The 20,590-nt window shown below is 39.0% G+C and overlaps 1 protein-coding gene across 1 annotated transcript in view; it reads left to right on the top strand.

The window, feature by feature from the left end:
* Positions 1-20,590, top strand: part of csmd1a (CUB and Sushi multiple domains 1a) — a 281,553-nt gene that overhangs the window by 223,332 nt on the left and 37,631 nt on the right. Inside the window, exons 43-50 of the mRNA XM_070906253.1 lie at positions 2,476-2,664; positions 3,201-3,378; positions 8,718-8,863; positions 10,515-10,595; positions 12,414-12,527; positions 14,899-15,015; positions 15,323-15,394; positions 16,721-16,867. Of these exons, the coding sequence (XP_070762354.1) occupies positions 2,476-2,664; positions 3,201-3,378; positions 8,718-8,863; positions 10,515-10,595; positions 12,414-12,527; positions 14,899-15,015; positions 15,323-15,394; positions 16,721-16,867 (1,044 nt within the window). The remainder of the gene's footprint in view (positions 1-2,475; positions 2,665-3,200; positions 3,379-8,717; positions 8,864-10,514; positions 10,596-12,413; positions 12,528-14,898; positions 15,016-15,322; positions 15,395-16,720; positions 16,868-20,590) is intronic.

The following is a 20,590-nucleotide window of genomic DNA, read 5'->3' as shown; positions in this document are numbered from 1 at the left end:
AGCATCAAGTTAATTAAACTTCTGGGATATTGATCTGGTCAGTTAAGTAGCAGAAGGGGTTGTTAATCAGTTTCAGCTGCTTTGATGTTAATGGAATTAACAACAGGTGCACTAGAGGGGCAACAATGAGACGACCCCCAAAACAGGAATGGTTTTCCAGGTGGAGGCCACTGACATTTTTTCCCTCCTCATCTTTTCTGACTGTTTTTCACTAGTTTTGCATTTGGCTAGGGTCAGTGTCACTACTGGTGGCATGAGGCGATACCTGGACCCTACAGAGGTTGCACAGGCAGTCCAACTCCTCCAGGATGGCACATCAATACGTGCCATTGCCAGAAGGTTTGCTGTGTCTCCCAACACAGTCTCAAGAGCATGGAGGAGATTCCAGGAGACAGGCAGTTACTCTAGGAGAGCTGGACAGGGCCGTAGAAGGTCCTTAACCCATCAGCAGGACCGGTATCTGCTCCTTTGTGCAAGGAGGAACAGGATGAGCACTGCCAGAGCCCTACAAAATGACCTCCAGCAGGCCACTGGTGTGAATGTCTCTGACCAAACAATCAGAAACAGACTTCATGAGGGTGGCCTGAGGGCCCGACGTCCTCTAGTGGGCCCTGTGCTCACTGCCCGGCACCGTGGAGCTCGATTGGCATTTGCCATAGAACACCAGAATTGGCAGGTCCGCCACTGGTGCCCTGTGCTTTTCACAGATGAGAGCAGGTTCACCCTGAGCACATGTGACAGACGTGAAAGGGTCTGGAGAAGCCGTGGAGAACATTATGCTGCCTGTAACATCGTTGCATGACCGGTTTGGTGGTGGCGCAGTGATGGTCTGGGGAGGCATATCCATGGAGGGACGCACAGACCTCTACAGGCTAGACAACGGCACCCTGACTGCCATTAGGTATCGAGATGAAATCCTTGGACCCATTGTCAGACCCTACGCTGGTGCAGTGGGTCCTGGGTTCCTCCTGGTGCACGACAATGCCCGGCCTCATGTGGCGAGAGTATGCAGGCAGTTCCTGGAGGATGAAGGAATTGACACCATTGACTGGCCCCCACACTCCCCTGACCTGAATCCAATAGAACACCTCTGGGACATTATGTTTCGGTCCATCCGATGCCGCCAGGTTGCACCTCAGACTATCCAGGAGCTCAGTGATGCCCTGGTCCAGATCCCAGGACACCATCCGTCGTCTCATTAGGAGCATGCCCCGACGTTGTCAGGCATGCTTACAAGCACGTGGGGGCAATACACAGTACTGAGTACCATTTTGAGTTGCTGCAATGGAATTTCAGCAAAATGGACTAGCCTGCCGCATCATTTTTTCACTTTGATTTTCGGGGTGTCTTTGAATTCAGCCCTCTGTAGGTTGATAATTTTCATCAAACAATGTGGCATCCTTTCGTTCCTAACACATTACACAGCCCATATCAGTATAGATATCCAGCATGATTTTTTTTCCCATTGAGATCTGATGTGTTTTCAAAGTGTTCCTTTAATTTTTTTGAGCAGTGTATATCCTCTCACATTCCTTTTCCCTTGATGCTTCTTTCACTTGGGACCTCTACATCTGTCATCACTTGTTTTTCTATCATTCCCACAATGTCCAGTTAGTTCTGTCAATATTTGTTTACCTGTCGGGAACTAAAAGTCCCACAGGATCTTAGTTCTGACATTCTCAAGCATCCTTTGTGGCATCTCCCATCTGGACTTGGGACTGTCTAGCCCATACTCAACGGCAACACAAGTGTTCCTGTACATATCCTGCGGCTTGATTGTGCTGCATGCAGTTTGCTCCTACATCTTCTTACGCTACTACCAGTGTAGACTGTCTCTGAGGCCTCGGGTGCTGTCTAGTGCCGCAGTTTGTATTGACCTGGTGCTGAGGGCTCGTTCTTGAGGTGCTGTCCTTCTCACTAGCCTTTTCTTGCAACTGGTATTCCAAAGTCAGCCACCTCTGCTCTCTGTCAATGGCACATCTAGTGGAACGGCTTGACTTGCCATTGGCACTCATTCAGAGTGAGATGTGCCCTAAATAGACCTACGATACCGCCATTTCCTCAAGCAAGTGCTAGCATGCCATGCATACATGTGTCAGATTGTTAGACTGTGTAGGAGGAGATTAGATGTCTTGATGTTGCTGCACTTACTACTGACAGCCTCCGTGGGTCACAGATTTTAATGCCCCTTCAAGTCCATTCGCTGTAGGCAGAAGAAATGGTTTAAATACAATGAATTGCAGTTGTCATTTTGTAGTCACATTGTGGGACTTGGCAGGCATAAAAGGCTACACAGTAGAATACAGGAACAAATATACAACCACATTGTATTTATTAATCTGAGTAGAACTGTATTCCTGCCTATCTAGTTTGACAAAGAGCAGCTTATTTTATTTTCCTGATGCCTAAAAATCAGGTAGGTTTAAAATTAAACTATTTCCACACTTCCACATTTCTCATCATCTCTCTATTTAGCCTATCAACTTCAGAACTGCCAGGACCCCTTTCCTTTCCCCAACGGCGACATCATCAACAGTGACTACAGTGCTGGCCAATCGGTAACTTTTCAGTGCTACCCTGGTTATGTTTTGATCGGACACCCAGTACTAACGTGCCTGCACGGGACCAACCGGAAGTGGAACCACCCATTTCCACGCTGTGAGGGTAAGAACAACCAAAGACTTTTTGATATGATTGTATTTAAGATTATAAAAGGACGTACCATGATCAAAATCAAGATGTAAAATATGCATTTCTCATAATAGCCTGTTTATGTTGTGTTGTTACACATGTGGTGTTATCATTTTTAGCCCAGAACATCCCCATCCCTCATGTACCAATCGTAATTCAAAATCTAGACATTTGGTTAATGTTGTTATCCTAATTGAATTTCAGTAAATTTAACGTCATCTTTCATCGGTATCACAAGCCAGCAGTGTAAGCAGTTAAGTAGACAGTAAACATTTGTGTGTCACTTGGATCATTTACTCTATATATCAGTAGCACAATCATTGCTCTTATTACTACGCTACTACTACAGCTACTTCTACTTCTACTACCCCAAATTTATGATGATAATTATATTCCTCACTGTCTCCAGCTCAGCATTCATTCTTGTCTTCTGATCCTTGCAGGTCTAGCACGTTAGAAGAAAGTGACAAATTTGCAAATAGATAATGTTATAACTCTGCTTTTTACAGCTCCTTGCGGCTATAATGTCACGGCTGAAAACGGGACCATCTATTCACCTCAGTACCCAAATGAATACCCCAACTCCCAAGACTGTAGCTGGCTCATCACTGTTCCCCACGGACATGGAGTTTATATCAACTTCACCTTATTGCAGACAGAGCCTGTCACTGATTACATCGCTGTCTGGTAAGTCTGGGTACACTCGCACTTGAACGTACATGCGCACACACACACACACGCACACACACACAAATGCATAAGCTTCTTTTCAATGTTGCCCTTTATCCTGGGACTGATTGCATCACTGCCAGGTTAGTCTTTAATGTACCTGCCTCCTCTCTGCACACTAATAAGATGTTGAGGTTGGATCAACTTTGACTATTTTTTGTTCATCTCTTTCTGTCCCTCTCACACACATTCACATTCTCTCACAGAGACCTTTTGGGCAATACTTTATTGATGGTAACCTTATCCCTGATATTGATTGCATTTTTATTCATTACACATTTTACTTTATACAAACACAGTCTTGCCTCTACAAAGGTATATATCTATATGTGTCAATTGTTTGTGACTTTATCATACAGGGAGATGCACACAAACCCATATGGATCTGTATAGGACATGGTTGATACACAGGGATCACAGCTCCATAGACTGCTGATACATACGCGCATATATACACTGTGCTATGCATACACTCACTCTGCTGCAGTAATAATGGGATTCAGTGTGGAGGTAAGATTGTAATACAGCGAGTGTGAGAGTAATGCATTTACAATGGGACCACTGACCAATTCAATCTAACTCAGTACCATGGCCATACGCAGACCAGGAGAGGGCTTGGGAACCCTGGCAGTAATGATGAGATTCAGTGGGGAGTGGGAAATGTAATGAAAGGAGTGGTAGAGCTGGGTTCACAAATCCAACGGGACTCGGCTGGACCTGACAAGCTTGGGTCAGTCCAAGAGAAATTTCTCACTTAGTAGTTTCAGTTTGCATCATTTTCTGTCAAAAATAATATTTAACAGTGAATCTATTAGGAGGAAAATGAAGATCAAGTAGGATTTGGGCCCTGTCATCATTTGGTGTAGGTTTGGTTCAGGAGAGAAACATTTTGTGTGTGGGTGACGTCAGGCTTCAATTTTCAGGCTCAAGAGTCAAGCTCTAGTGCCTGAGTAGTTGAAATGCAGGCACTGGGAAAGTAATACATTCACAGTTGGTGACTACTCGCTTTCAATGTCGCCAGCTACCAGAGCCATGGATATAGCTATGGAGAGGCACAGCATGGAGTTATTTTGCAGTTGCAAATTGATTTTGGCGATTTGTGTGTTTTTGGCACATTTCATGGTGAGCAAAAATTAAAAAATCACATTCATAGATTGTAGAGAACCAAAAGACATCTGTAACGTGACATTAGTGCATACATGATGGACTGTTGCACTGCTCAAACATATGAATATATTTGGAAGTGACTGGGGGCTGACACTGAAGAGCGGAGTGCTTTTCTAAGACCCAGTGGGATACCATCTACCTTCCAGAGCCTTCCTTAGACAGTTTTAGAGTGGGCGATCTAAAGGTCTACTGCTGCTGCATTACAGCTATGTAAATAGAAGAGTACTGAAACCCCATCAGTACTCTGGTTCTGAATAATCAGTATTTATATTAGAACAATATAAATACTATAGTAATGATATAATTATAGTATTTATTTATATTGTCAGTATACAGTCTTTATATCGCCCTGATTATTAGATTTATCTAATGTGTCTAAAAGTTCATTACTAAATATTAATTATTTAAATGTTATAGATTTTACTTGCAAACTATCTCCAATATGATATTTCTTTAGTTTTACTCCTGACAGCTGTACTGTAGATGTTGATGTCAGCACAGGGGGAACATCCATAATTGCCTTCCAGTTGTTGTCAGTCAGATCAAAGGTCGTTGCATCAGTGACTGGCCACCTGTCTGTTTGACAGAGATGTGCTCACAACTCATCTGTGTTTCAACAGATCTTATATTCTATCTTATATCCTTGTTTTTTTGTTGACTATGTGGGTCTTTTTCACTTGCCCCGACAGAAACAAATGTGCTTTTCATGTGGAAGATTGGAACGATATGAGAGGTAAAATGGGTTTAGAGTGAATTAATGGCCCACATCCTGTTTAAATTATGAACACAGGCATTCTGAAACTTTTTTTGATGATGGAGTTTATATTTGGAATACTTTTAATTAATAATAATAATTTTTGTGCATTACCATGAGCGGAACAAATAAAAATGAAATGAAATGAAATTATGTGCATCAGCGGTGAACTGTTAATAAAACATGATAACTGACATTATCTCATTGTACTCGTGAGAGCTTAAGATTGGGGCCACTGTTTTTGTCATGATTTGGCCATTTGACTGTTTGGATTTCTGTAATTCTGCTGGGTTAATAAGAAATTGATTGGGAGCATAATTTCGATTAAATATGGAACTTTTAATGGTTAACTTCAAGAGTTTGATCCCAAAATGAGTCATACTAGATTTGAATAAGCGGATCAAAGCAAGCCTCTTATTGAAGGAAATTCAATTTACAGTAGAAAGCTATAGGCCAAAATGTTATTTTTCACATAGTTACTGTACATATAAAAGGTGTTTTGTGTGTACTATAAATACTGAGTGATAAACATAAGACGACATACAGAGTAATGCGTTCATAGAGCATTGCTTTAGTTCAGGATAAGCGTTAAAATTCGTGCAATGCCATCAGAGGAGCCTACACTTTTACTTTTCTGATCCTTCATTCTTCCGGTGCTGCCAATGGTAATGCTGATTTCCTCCTCCTGTTCTGGTTTCTCATTAATCAAACTTGCGAGGGATGTCTTTTGCCTTGTACATTACTATGTCCTGTATATTCCATATCTCAGTGATCTGTGTCTGCTGGTTTCTGCCCTGTATACCCCTGGGGTTTGTGTGACGGCGGCTGCATCCAGATGTCAGGGACTGAAGCCAAACTGTCTCTGTGGTCTGCCACCAGTTGTGTTTGGCTTATTGCCTAATATCACTGAAGCATTTCTAACAGTGGGCTGTGGATCTAACACCAGAGCAACACAGTAGTTTATGATGCTGTATACTCACTCGACAAAATCAAAGTATTTTGTAAAATGTTTAACAATGTTGAAAATATTTTGGGTCCTCTTGGTGCTTTGATATAATATTTAATCTATCCTAGTGCTGGATCTCTGAGAAAAAAAAAATCAGTGAAATGTATAGAATAATTCATTGTTTATTTCATTCCGCGAGAAAATGCTGTCTTACAAGCTCAGAAAATCACAGCAACATCAACTGTAATGCAGCCTTTCAGAACAGGAAGAGATAACATTTAAGATGCATCAAAATATTTCCACCAAGTCCCAGAAATATCTATTCTCATGTCACAGCATTGTTGTTCTATCAACGTACTGTCTCTTCTAAATCAGTTTTTCAACATGAAGACATCAGTTTATTTTCAAAGAGGTTTTTGTGGTGGATCCACTGTTCTCCCCATCGTAGGTCTCTGAGAGTGTTGTGGCAAAAAGCGCACTGCTTTTACTGTAAAGGGAAGAACAAAATAAGCGACTTGTTTGGTGATGAATCATGTCAGCCCCTATCACTGTTAATATATTCCTCCCAATCCCACCCAACTGCACCGTGCTTATGTCAACCACCTGTAGTAGACAGATAGAGTAGATAAATAGACAGTGCTAAATCTTAATGAATCAAAGTTATTTTTAATCCTTATTTCAAGAGGTAAGACTTACTTAAAATGTGCGGGAGAATATCTCATTCACTCTTCCTGACTATGTTGTTTCAGCAGGTGTTAAGATTCACACCAGCAGCTTTTTTTGTTCACAAGCTAGCATCTTATCGCTCAAAGATACGGTCTTCATTAAATTGCTTTCACGGGAGCATATTCTGACTTCCTTGAAGGAAGGGTCACTAACACACTCCTAAGTTTTCTCTGTGCTGTTGTAGAAATGCACTGCACTTTTCAGAAATAAGTTTAAATTATAAATACAGCCCCCCAATACATGTTTTAATGAATTAAATTGTGTATGTTTTTGGGCTGAGAAAATATTGCTATTGGGTTTGTGTATTTTTCAGTAAGTAAAAATAGAGCCCCAAATTCTAAGTTTTGATTTAAATGACCCGAACAGCACATTTTGATTCTCCAAATGAGCTCCAACACCTACAGAAGACCTTGAATTATTGAGCAGCCAAGAGATCCCAGGCACTCTTCATGAATTAAAATTTTAAAACCCTTGTTTAATCCAATGGCATGTTCATTAAAAACCTAAAACTGGGCATTTAGGAACTTTAGAAAATGTACCTTTCAACAACATTCAATATTTAATGAGTGAAGTTAAGCCTTTAATCCATGGGCTTTGTTCAATGAACTTGTTTGAAATGGGTAAAAAAAAAACAAAGGTAAGAAAAAAACTAAAATATTTCTGCTATCCTTTCAATGAACAAGCATGTGGACTTACTAGATATGTGTTTTATTTTATTAAAAAAGGCTGCTTTTTGGTTTCTCTTCCTCCCTGTAATTAAATCCAGTCAGTGAAAGCAAATCCACAGCTTGCATTTCATAAGAAGTTCACACTGATCCCAACCGCTGACCTCCTTTTAGAGCCACATGTACCGACACATTGTTGATGTTTGACACCAGTCAGCAGTTTGTGTGTTTACTATGATTTTAATAATCACATCACGCCTGAATGGATCCATTTAAGTTTTTCGTCATTATTATTGATTTCCATTATAAGGAATCTTTAGAGGCAGTTTTGGAGAGAATTTTAGATTTGTAATAAAATACATTTTAGCGTTATTTTCTCTTCTGTTCTACACAGAATAGAAGAGAAAATAAAAAACAGTTTGAACCTGGTCAGATACAGTGCAAGATCATTATATATAGTTACCCTCAGGTTACCTATAGTTGAGTAAGAAGGTAAATCAATATCATGTCATGCGTGTATTACCATGAACTCTCTATAATGTTACATGTGTCATATGTGTGTTTCATGTAATTCCTATTGACTGTAAATTGTAATGTTGCAGGTTTATTAATAAGCGTAATTGTACTTTGCAATGTAACTTGATAATTATTCCTTTAACATAACATGTTGACTCTATTATGTACTGGTTGCTGATTATCTACTCACCCCAAGTGCAACATGAAATCATTATTCAGAACACAAGTTGGTTATGTTAGTCAACATCTATGTTGCTATACACACCTTAATCTTTTTAAATTAAAGTTGACTCTCGGACTGTTTGTTTGAAATCTTGCCTATTATACTATCTAGTATTTAATACTTAAAATGAAATAAATCTCTAGTTTATGTGCAGTGAAATAGGGGGATGAAGTAAAGACTTTTATTATGCGACTCTTGGTTTCTCTCTTTCCATCCCTCTGCTGCAGTAGTTTAGATGAATCCTGCTTCGAGTTTAAGCATCCCCAGTTGTCTTTGTTGTCTCCCTCTCTCTTTATTTAGGGACGGCCCAGATACGTCTAGTCCTCAGCTGGGAGTCTTCAGTGGCAACACTGCATTAGAGTCGGCCTACAGTACCAGCCTGAAGGTCCTGATCCGCTTTCACTCCGACTTTTCAACTGGAGGGTTCTTCATTCTCAACTTCCATGGTACAGATACACATTCTCACACACACATCTGCCTGTAGTATAGGTACCCCCATATGTACAGTACGTGTACAGCATATACCATAAATGCAGTTAGGCACATATGAGCACACAGGTATAGAGACAGATATACCATGGTTTTCAGCGTTTGTTGCTTTAATGTTTCTATATGCCATCTGTGTTTGTGAATACCAAACTAGTTTCTTCAATGAAAAACACATATTTATTTAGGAAATGATATAGTCTTAGTATGAGTGTATGTAGTGCTTTGTAGGACCCACTCCTAGTGTCAGTTCAATAACCAGAGGATAGCTATAAGAGGCCTTTCAGAGGCCTTTTTGCAGTAAAGTAAGTACTGAGAGATGCTAGAGCATGGCCACTTTCCTCTTTCACTCTTTTCCACTGCTTTCTCCATTACTCCACTACTATGCACAATTATTAAGAGTAAACAAGTTCATATCACTGAATAGGTCCATCTCATGGTCTTTCAGTGATGTGTTTCAACTCAGGTAATCACTGGTAGTGTGTGCACTCTGAGGTGTCGCTTTTGTTACTGGGGTAACATACATAGGGTGACATAGGGTGCTCTACACCTTGTTGCTCAGGGTGTGCATTGTTTTCTCTAACCTCTAGCAACTGTTTTTGAGGGACACATACAAACTATCTGCACCTCCTTCTTTAATGTAATGTTTAGGATACTATTTAAATGCTATCTCATTCTTCAGTTTCCACCTCGTAAGGTCAAAATGTGTTTTTGTTTATGGAACCGGTGAGTCATTGTTTGAAAAGAGGGCAGATCATCTACACTTAAAAACACCTGTTTCCCATTGTTTCACTTAGCTACTGTTATAATTCATGATACTCCTGTTATTGTTTTGTTATTCAAGTGTTGGAAAAACATTTCTTGGAGTGTGAATTCACTTCTAAAGTTCTTCTGAAGTTCCTGCAGAGCTTGACACTGTTGTTTGTGAATTGAAGTGTACATGTAGTGTTCCTTTGGACAGACACAGCACCATATCACCATATTTATACTGAAATTATGATTATTATTTTATTCTCTATTTTTTGACTTCTTGTCTTCTACATTTTCAGCTATCAGACTACTATGTGTGCATATGAATCATGCTGCCCAGAGACCAGCCACTAGATTCATAATGTACTATTCATACTAGATGATAATAGCATGTAAATTAACAGCAAGCACAAGGTCACCATCTAGATTTAGTATGTGAAACACATGCACACTACATGCAACATTTAAACCTTTACAGTTTGTGGCAGCTGGGACATTCTGATATTGAACCTCATGTTAAAGTCATATCCCCTATAACACCATGATACAAGCATGGCTGCCCCTAAAGAACTACATAGATATTTTAAATAAAGATCACAAATCATATCCGCTGTCCCATTCTCCACATTCGTGAGGTTTGTGATCTCTTTCCAAAGAGGCAACTGCACTGCTTGTTTGCGACGGCATGAAGAACAGAGAAGAAACATCTTTGTTTTCTTGTTTCCATTTCTTTGGTTCATGCACAATCATTTAACTATCAAAAGATTATAAAAGATACTTTTCATTATAACAATCTCACATCTTATTACAAAAAGGTAAATATGTCAATGCCTTATTAATATGTTTTGTTCCTCTCTCCAGCCTACCGTCTGAAGAAATGCCCTCCTCCCCCTGTTGTGGATAATGCAGAGGTGATCTATGAAGATGAAGACTTCCAGATAGGTAATAATCCTTTGATACAACATGAAAGATTCCCTGACAGTACAATTTGGCTCATTTAGCAAAATGTTTCAATGACATTGTTTTGTACATTCTTCAAAATTAGGAAGCATTTGCAACCTTATCTAGTTTGGTACATCTTAATCAAAACAACTCATACCTGACAGGACTGACAAACTACCTGATCAGGCTCGTAGGAGGTCATTATTCTGCTGATTGTAAATTACTCCACTAATGGGCCACATGACTTCACAAATGAACAATCTAAATATAGCAGGCTAACGTTAGTCTGTCACTGTTGATTTTGTTTGGCTTTATTAGTGAAGCTGAGCCACTCGTTCTACTGTATCTGTGTCGGTGACGCACAGAAAGACACAAAAGAGATATAGATTCAGAAGAAAATTGTGTCATGCAAAATAAATGTATCTTTTAAATACCAGATAGGTTTTATTCCCAACTGTGCAAAGCAGCATCATTATGAGTGCCAGCCTTCTGAAATGCTTTGTTCAATCACTGCAGCCCACTATGTGCGGTCAATAAATAGCACTATTGCATAAACTAACAGCTTATTAAACCACAAAGTCTTGTTTTCTGTTCATATTGTGTGAATTGTGTTAAGTGAAGCTAAACACAGAAAACACAGCCTCTTTCTAACTAATGTAGTGTGTTGAAATGTAACACCAAATGTGTTTTGTGTGTACTGTACGTTCTTTTGAAAAACATCCATTTTGGGAGAAATACTCGCTTGTCAAGTTCTCCATTTTCCCTCAGCTATGTGACTTGCTCAAAGCATCTTACTCTTAGGTTTGGTGACCTTTTAGATCAACGGGAGCTGCAATTTTGAAAATAGCAGACATTTCATAAAACCCCAGCAAGATCTATTTACCCTGCCAGTGGTATGCAGAGCCTAGTCGCTTCTAGCAAAAGTATATAATAATAATTTCTCTGCAGAAAAGTTACATTTGGAAATGTCAACTTTTTATGAATTCAAAAAAGTAAGTTCACTTTTGAATGATTTGTTGATCGTTATTTTTGACCTTTTAAAGACACAATTACAATGCATTAGTTAAATTCCAGGGTCATGAAAGACTCCATATTGATATTGAAAAATTGTCATTAGATATAATGTTCCTAACAGGACACAGACAAATACAATTTTACATTCACAAAACCTGGCAGAATAGTGTATCTCAAAGACATCACTAGCTTTGTTGTCAGCCTAATAACCAATTATATATATCTATGAACAAGCTCAAGGAAAGGTTGAATGTTCTTGTTTGTTCTGTTCAACAATTTTAAACTCCATGGCCCATGCTGTGAGCTTGCACACTGTATGCCTCCTGGGCAAAGTTTGAAGCATGCATTATATCTCCCTGACAGGTGGTAGATCTCCACCTCTTTTAAGGTGGCAAACCTGTCAAACTTTGTCTCCCAAAATGGAGCTACAGAACCAACATGTTAACTGTTTGGAGTTCTCTACTTACAAAATACAAATCTTAAAGGCTGTAACTGTTTCACCTGTCCGTACCGGCTGTAATGAGATCCCCTTCTAGCACAAATCAAATGTAATAGATGGGGACAAAATCCACAGTTCAGGCAAAGACAATTTTAGGCTATATTTCCAAAATCACAGTCTTTTTAGTACAAAATATCCTGGGTACTGAGTAGTAACATAGACTCAAAAATCTGAACCTTCCCTTTAAAATGGTTTTCCCAGGGATTTTTACTTGTACTGTCATCAATACCCAACTCTGCAGAAACACTTGCTAAATGTATAATCTGTGATGACCCAATAGAGATTTTATTATTTTCCCGTGTTAGGTGACATTGTGAAGTACCGCTGTTTACCTGGATACACACTGGTCGGCAAGGCAGAGTTGATGTGTAAACTCAACTCCCATTTGCTTTTTGAAGCCCCGCCCCCAACATGCCAAGGTAAGGCAAAATGGTTTGTTGTGTTGTTGTATTAATATTTCCCCCGAATAAATCTGAATAAATGTATCCTCACAACTACGCTTATCAAATTATACTTTACGAAACTTAGACCTATAGTACAAGCATTTCTCTGATGTAAGCATTTATGTTTTCCACAGCACAACCTCTTCAAAAGCCTGAAACTGAATTTATTGTGTATTCTTGTTTTTCAATTGTTTATAGAACAGAAAGGTAATGTATGTTTATTGAGGGACTCACAAGGGACAGATAAAAAAAAGAAAGGTCAAAATCAATACAACAGAGGATGAAATATTCTGACATTTAATTCAACTCAAAATGGCTGGATCCTTTACATAATGCAACTTGAAGCCTCTTTTTGTTAGATCCTCCCTGCCTGTTAGAGACCCACGTCTTTCATACAGCTGTTTACACAGGCTGAATGGCACTCTACATGAATAGTATGCTGATATTGATGGGTAAAATTGGTGGAGGTCCCCTTTAATCCATAATTTATAAGATATATCTTTTAAAAAACAGGTCACCCTTTTACACCTTTTATCATCCATTGCTCCATAGCATTCAAAACAGTAAATCACAGACACTAATGGTTACATTATCACACAAAATTTCAGATCATAATAGATGAAGGTCATTTTATCTCATCAGGGTCTGGAGTAGATTGTTTTTACCAAAGAAATTAGAATGCAAAATGGGGGTAAATAATACTGTAATGGATCCAAGGTGGTTATTTATAGAAAACATCACCCTTCATTCATTCATTACTTCTTTTGTCTGTTTAATGATAGTACTAATATTAACTCTAGTACCACTACGACCCACAGATGAAAATATATATATTTCAAGAATCAAAATGAAATCTGTTATAGAAGAGATATATTGTTCCAACAAATGTAGCCTTAATTGCTGACATTGCATCTCGAAGAAAAGTTGTGTTTTGAGTAAATGGTGCTGTGTACAACCAGCATCATTTCCTGTGGGTTGTTCCATAGCAAACCACTAACTGAAGTACAATAGAACTTTTTCACGGCAGACATTTTGAGTTGTCATAGCAGGAAAAGCACCAGTGAAACAAATTTTGTTAACTCGGTTCCATCGAGTGACCCACTGAGCCATGACAGTGAGCCAACATGCACAATACCAGGACCTTGGAACTACCTCATCTAAATGGAATGCATTCATTTTTAATGTTATCAATTACACGTGTGCTTTTCCTGCTATGACAAGCCAAAATGTCTGCTGTGAAAAATGTCTATAAGAATAAATGCATTGAGGAAAGTCAATACAGCAAAAGAAAATCTTAAACTGTTTGAAAAACTATCAAATGTTGTGCCAGGGTGAATCAAATTCATGACAACTGAAAAAGCAGAAATGTATTCAGTATAATCTCATTGACACTGACACTTCTTGGTGTTGTGTGTTGAAGTTGAACAAGTTAGATAAAAACCTTGATTTTAAGACTGAAGAGACGTCAGGATGGAGGCACTTTATATTTTCAGTTAGCAGCAATAATATATCAACATTTGGACGTGCTAGTAGCTCTTGGTATTTCTATGAGACAACTGAATACTGATTAGAATTTCTCTTTTGAGAAAATGCGCTTTTGTCCCGCTACAGCTGAGTGTTGAAGAGATGCTCAGCCTTCGTCATGATGTGGGATGAACAGACTGTCCTTTCCATTATGAAGCCGGAAAAATTACTCTTACAAGAGGACAGACAACCAAAGTGCTCCCCCACACACCTTGGAGTTCAGCTCCTTTTGTGTGAAATCCTGTTACCTACCTGTCATCGCACAGAAAGATTGAGAGAGGCTTCCAGTGTCTTGCTTGTGCTCACAGCTAATAAATGGGCGCGTTTTAAAGGCAGAAAATATAGGCATGTGGTTTTTCAGATTCCATACATTGTTTGAGCCTCAACATGAACCCTACACATCTAGTGAAGTGGTTGGCAGTGCAAGTTGTATAAAACGTACATTTCCGTAGGTGGCCTCTTTTTGCATGTGTGTTGGAAAAAGGACGGGTAATGGAAGTGAGCATATAAACAAGAACGGAGGGATGGATGGAAAGGACGCAAATCGCGAAAGAGAGTTGCTAGAAGTCAGGAAAGTTTTCACAGGGTGCTCTGGTAGCTTACCTGGTAGAGTCCATACTATTAAGACTGAGTCTTTACCGTAATGGCCCGGGTTTGATTCCAGCCTGCACCCTTCGCTGCATGTCATCCCCTCTCTCTCTCTGCAGTTTGTCACTATCAATTAAAGCAAAAATGCCTGGTAAATTAATTTTAGTTAAAATAGTTTTCACTGTTTTGATCAATCTGACCAATCGGCTTTTGTCTATTACCCCCCCCCCCCCAGCCCAGTGCCCAGCCAATGAGGAGCGATCATCATCATCAGGAGTGATACTAAGCCCCGGGTTTCCTAGCAACTACCCCAACAGCCAGACATGCTCCTGGCTGCTACATATGGTTCCAGGTACAGCGTCTGCCGAGGGGGGTGCAGCCAGTATATGTTGGGTTATGTGAGAGAGAGCAGAATAATCGTGTGTGTGCGTGTACATTTATATTTGTGTTAAGTGTGTGTGTGTGTGTGTGTGTAATACAGGATGTGTCAAAGACTATGTGCGCATATATGTATGTGCATCTGCTCTTTGGGCATGAATATGCATAAAGGTTTGTGCGTTTCTCCCTGCATTAATGTATGTGTGTGTTGTATACCCTTTTATATATTGCATATTGCAGCTTTTTGGATGTGGTTGTAAATAATTTGTTTTGTTTCCCAGGTTACACCATCAATATCTATGTAGAGATGTTCCACAGCGAGAAACAGTTTGATGAACTGGAGATTTTTGATGGTATGCAAAGCTTTTCCTCCTATTTTTGCTACACCTACACACACACATACACACACACAGCTTTAATTCATGTTTGTTTATAAAAAGTAGCACAACAGTTAATAAGATGCACAACGCTTAATTCTCATTTGTGGTGTTGGGAATTTTCCCTGCAGGAGTTCCAAGTAGGTTGTGCAACAGTAAATTTGAAAGTGTGTAGATCAGATTGTGTATGTGTGTGTGTGTAATTTAACTTTGTCTCTTTCTTTATTTTTATTTATGTTGCATATTAAGAACTTTATATAACTTTATAAACTATATTGGGTAAATTCACCTAGTGACAACTAACAATGTTATGTTAGGATTATTTTTTGCCAGGATCAGAATATCAGTTCATGAGGCCCATTCACAGTGGCAACAGCTTGGTTTGTAAAAGTAGCAAACATCACAACAAGCCAAAAAAACATTAATTAGATCTTACCAGCTTTAGAAATATGTAATTTGTATTGGAATCGACAAGCAGGGATGAGCATTTAATATGTGTATCCTGCTCAGCTCTGTCTATTTGTGTTTATCTTGCCTGGTCCTGAAAAGTCTCTTGCTGCCTTTGATGTTGTAGACAGCAACGGCATCACAGTGGAGTAGGCGACTGTGACTGGAGTCGTTTCTGATTTGTCGTAGCTTTGTTGAAAGGAACAAAATGTCAATAAGTGTCAACATTGCAGTTAATTCAGTTTGTAAATGTTTATGGAGACTATTTAAAAAGAAAGTTTTAAAGAAATTGTACATTGATTTATGTAAAAACTATTTTTAAAAGTTAATAGATGCAAGCCGTGTCTTTCTGAACAAGACCAAACTTACTTAGGGCTGCAACCACTGCTGGGTTCAAACAACAGACATTAGCACAGGTGGAGGGTTGTGGTCTATAAACCTGAGATGGAGCTAAACAATGTGCTTCAATCAGAATACATGTACAATAAGTAATTTGGGGGTACTTAGCAATGTAATGATGCTGTCACCCTCATGTGCTGCATGTCTCAGAAACAATAAAACACATTCTGACTGCAGCATATTGTTCACCTCCGTCTCAGGTTCGGCTAATTTTCATCTGGGAGATTGTAAGATTATTGGAATTTGGGAATTTACCGATACACACACATGAAAGAAGTCACATTTGTCTAATTCTATCCCTGTCATGGCCTAACTTTCCCTCCAACAGACACACACACACACAGACCACTAAACAAAATGACATATTGTATATGCATGCGCATTCATGAGAACATAATGTTATGCAGTATGCTGTAATCACAGCAGATCTGAAGTCTCATTCATTTGTTTCTCAAGGATCCTCAGGACAGAGCCCTTTGCTTGTTGCTCTAAGTGGTAACCACTCATCTCAGCTGAACTTCACATCTAAAACAAACCAGCTCTATCTACGATGGTCCACTGACCACGCAACCAACAAGAGAGGATTCAAGATACGATACTCAGGTACATGCAATGTCTTTTATCAGCCAGTGACCATGTTATCATTAGGGGAGTGTCCTACCAACTGTCAACTGTCTACTCTGCTTTATCTCTGCTTTCACACAGCACATGAAATTTGCATCTTGCTATGTTGAAAAATCCTTAGTTAATGTTGGCTGAAGTGATTTGTCTCTACTAGCATGAATAACGAGCCCCCTTATCATGAAAATGAATTGATGCATCAAGGATCTAGGTGCCTGAGCCATGATCATTTAGAAAACACTTCTAAATGGAAATGTTCCTTTTAATGCATTAGGCTAATTAAGAACGAAAGAAAATTAGTAACTCCAATTTGTTAATTTGACAATTTGTTTCAGATTGAGTGTATTATCTCTGCAGATTCTTGCCAGCACCGTGGTGTTCTGGCCATTAGCTTTGTTCGATTCGGGTTGTGGGGTTTTTCACGTGCCCCTTAATCATGGGTTTTAACTTGCGAAGAATCTGTTGAAGATTACCACCAATCTCAGTCAGAGAAAATACAATTTACAGTGACACTGATCTTGTTTGAGCTTTAGTGAGTCGCAAGGTCAGTCCTCTGGCTCTCCATGCTGACAATAATGTGTGATATGGTTTAGCTTGTGGGTTATATCAGCACACTGGCCTGAAGTAATAGTATTGTCTTTTCCCCAAGGTGTTCTATTTTCCTGACAATGACAGCTATACAGAGAACAGAAAATTATAGTAGAGGCTTTTCACTTATTATACACTAACACTATTAATGCTCAGTTGTGCTTTATATTGAAGCACATCACACATACAGTATCTATGTTTATCAATTGCTTATAACATGGACTTCTTCTTCGAGGGGATGTTTGAGGTTTGAGGTGTAAGGTAGCAATTAAGGTTAGGGGGTTGGGAATTTATTATGTCTATTAGGGTCCTCACAAGTACACACGTGGACAAAATTGTTGGTACCCTTCCGTTAACGAAAGAAAAAACCACAATGGTCACTGGAATAACTTGAAACTGACAAAAGTAATAATAGATAAAAATTTACTGAACATTAACTAATGAAAATCAGACATTGCTTTTGAACTGTGGTTCAACAGAATAATTTTAAAAAACAAACTAATGAAACTGGCCTGGACAAAAATGATTGTACCCCTAGAAAAGATTGAAAATTATTTGACCATAGGGACATGTTAAACAAAGGTGTGTCCTGTAATTAGCATCACAGGTGTCTTCAAACTTGTAATCAGTCAGTCTGCCTATTTAAAGGGTGAAAAGTAGTCACTGTGCTGTTTGGTATCATGGTGTATACCACACTGAACATGGACCACAGAAAGCTAAAGAGAGAGTTGTCTCAGGAGATTAGAAAGAAAATTATAGACAAGCATGTTAAAGGTAAAGGCTATAAGACCATCTCCAAGCAGCTTGATGTTCCTGTGACTACAGTCGCACATATTATTCAGAAGTTTAAGGTCCACGGGACTGTAGCCAACCTCCCTGGACGTGGCCGCAAGAGGAAAATTGATGACAAATTGAAGAGACGGATAATAGGAGCTGAAACATGCAGTCTGGAGAAGGCACCCTTCAAACCTGAGACAGCTGGAGCAGTTTGCTCACGAGGAGTGGGCCAAAATACCTGTCGACAGGTGCAGAAGTCTCATTGAGAGTTACAGAAATCGCTTGATTGCAGTGATTGCCTCAAAAGGTTGTGCAACAAAATATTAAATTAAGGGTACCATCATTTTTGTCCAGGCCAGTTTCATTAGTTTGTTTTTTAAAATGATTCTGTTACACCACAATTCAAAAGCAATGTATGATTTTCATTAGTTAATTTTCAGTAAATTTTTATTTATTATTACTTTTGTCAGTTTCAAGTTATTTCAGTGACCATTGTGGGTTTTTCTTTCCTTAACGGAAGGGTACCCACAATTTTGTCCACGTGTGTATAATACAACTTCGATCACCGCTGCATTCTTCTTATCATTCTTTGCATTGTCCATGCTTGCTTTAGATGTGAAATGACCTTGGTGCCATTGTTCTTAATTGTATCCACTGACCTTTCGAAAAGAAAGTCCAGATCGCTTGTGCAAATGCTTCATGGTGATTCACTGTGAAATTCCACTCCTCTCGTTCTGTCTCTCTACTATATTTGTTTGTTTTGTGTTGTTGTTTTTCTGCTTGAATGTGTGTGGGGGGGACTTTGGTCATGCTGTAAATAAGTATGGGAGGTAGTGATTTTTAAGTAGGTATCCATAATGGTAGTACTATCAATAATATTTATCTCAGCATATTTCTACAGCAAATTTGAGAACTATGAAAGCCCATTCCCACCAATGTGATGAGAAAGAAATCCTGTAAGACATTATGAGAAACTTAATAACTTATTAATATAGTATTAAGTCAATATTTCTCATAGAGTTCTCATAATTTTGATATGTAAGTCATTATTTTGAGCAAGTTTCTCATTATGTTGTGGTAATAAATTATTTTCGAGAAAGTTTTGACTCAGAAGATCTTTTTTTTTTTTCATCAAATGGGCTTCCTTAAATGTCAAATGGAACCAAAGCCAAAACAAACAAGTCTGTCAGCATCTCAGGGAGATGTTGTTGGAAGCTATCACAGATGGGTATAAAGATTATGACAAAATAAAAGTGAACGCAATCAGTATAATTATAGAGATCCAACAATAAAGACATTTAGTACACATTTCATTAATCTAGTGTGCAGTAGTATACTGAGCGGACCATGGCATTCGGATGAAACTGCCTAAACCACCCGGTGGGCCAGCCATGTTGGTTAGCCTAGCTGAAGCAGAAGTACTGGATACCCCCAAAATAGCAATATATTGTGTATGTGTATGTGTGTGTCGGAGTGAGGCACTGCTAACTCTGTTGCTGCATTTTCAGCACATAGCACAGGACATGTGATCTCACATCACGTATCGGATTATCCTGTCTACATATTTACAATATGTTGTTTCACCGGAATTTCTCACATTTTTCCCCTCTAGGATAAATAAAGCACTGCATCCATCTCTCTATCTTAACTCAATTAAATATAGGTGTGAAGAGCCCAACATAGGTTTTTTCCCCCAAAGGTAATTTGAGATTTTTCTTTATGTAGTAATTCTAATTTCAATGTTTTCCACAGACTGGAAGGGAAATCATTTCAACCTACACAGTCCCAATAAAATTGCCAGTGCAATTCAGTATTAAACAACAACAACCTGATATAGGGGCCTGAGATAAAATCTTATCCAAAATGAGTTTATGTCCCTTTATTGAAATGATAAACATACAGTTGTAAGCATTTGAAGGAATGGGCCTTCATCCCCTGACTGAATATTTTTGCAACCACAGAATGGTCAAAGTTGTCACAATTGTGGGTAAAAAGGAACACAGGGAATAGGACCCAAATGCAGACGCCAAAGGCAGAGATAGGGCAGTTCAGTGATATTAATTAACTCAATGACATACAAAGGCTTACGGGATGGTGAGACAGGCAAGGGTCAAAACCAGAAAGCAGTCAAACACAAGCAAACAAATCCAGTAAGGAGCAGGCAGGAATCCATTAAACAGGCAAAAGGTCAAAACACAGGTAAGGCAGGCAGAAACAGGGAACCAAGACATGAAGCACACAGACACAACATATAACAAACTGGCAAGGAACAAAGCAGGTCAACTGGTATATGTAGTGAGGAGTGATAAGGTAATGAGGTTCAGGTGGGGAGATGAGTGG

This window comes from Enoplosus armatus, chromosome 1, assembly GCF_043641665.1.
Source record: "Enoplosus armatus isolate fEnoArm2 chromosome 1, fEnoArm2.hap1, whole genome shotgun sequence".
Lineage (NCBI taxonomy): Eukaryota > Metazoa > Chordata > Actinopteri > Centrarchiformes > Enoplosidae > Enoplosus > Enoplosus armatus.
Note: the sequence above shows the minus strand (reverse complement) of the source record. Positions and strands in the feature narration are given on the sequence as shown.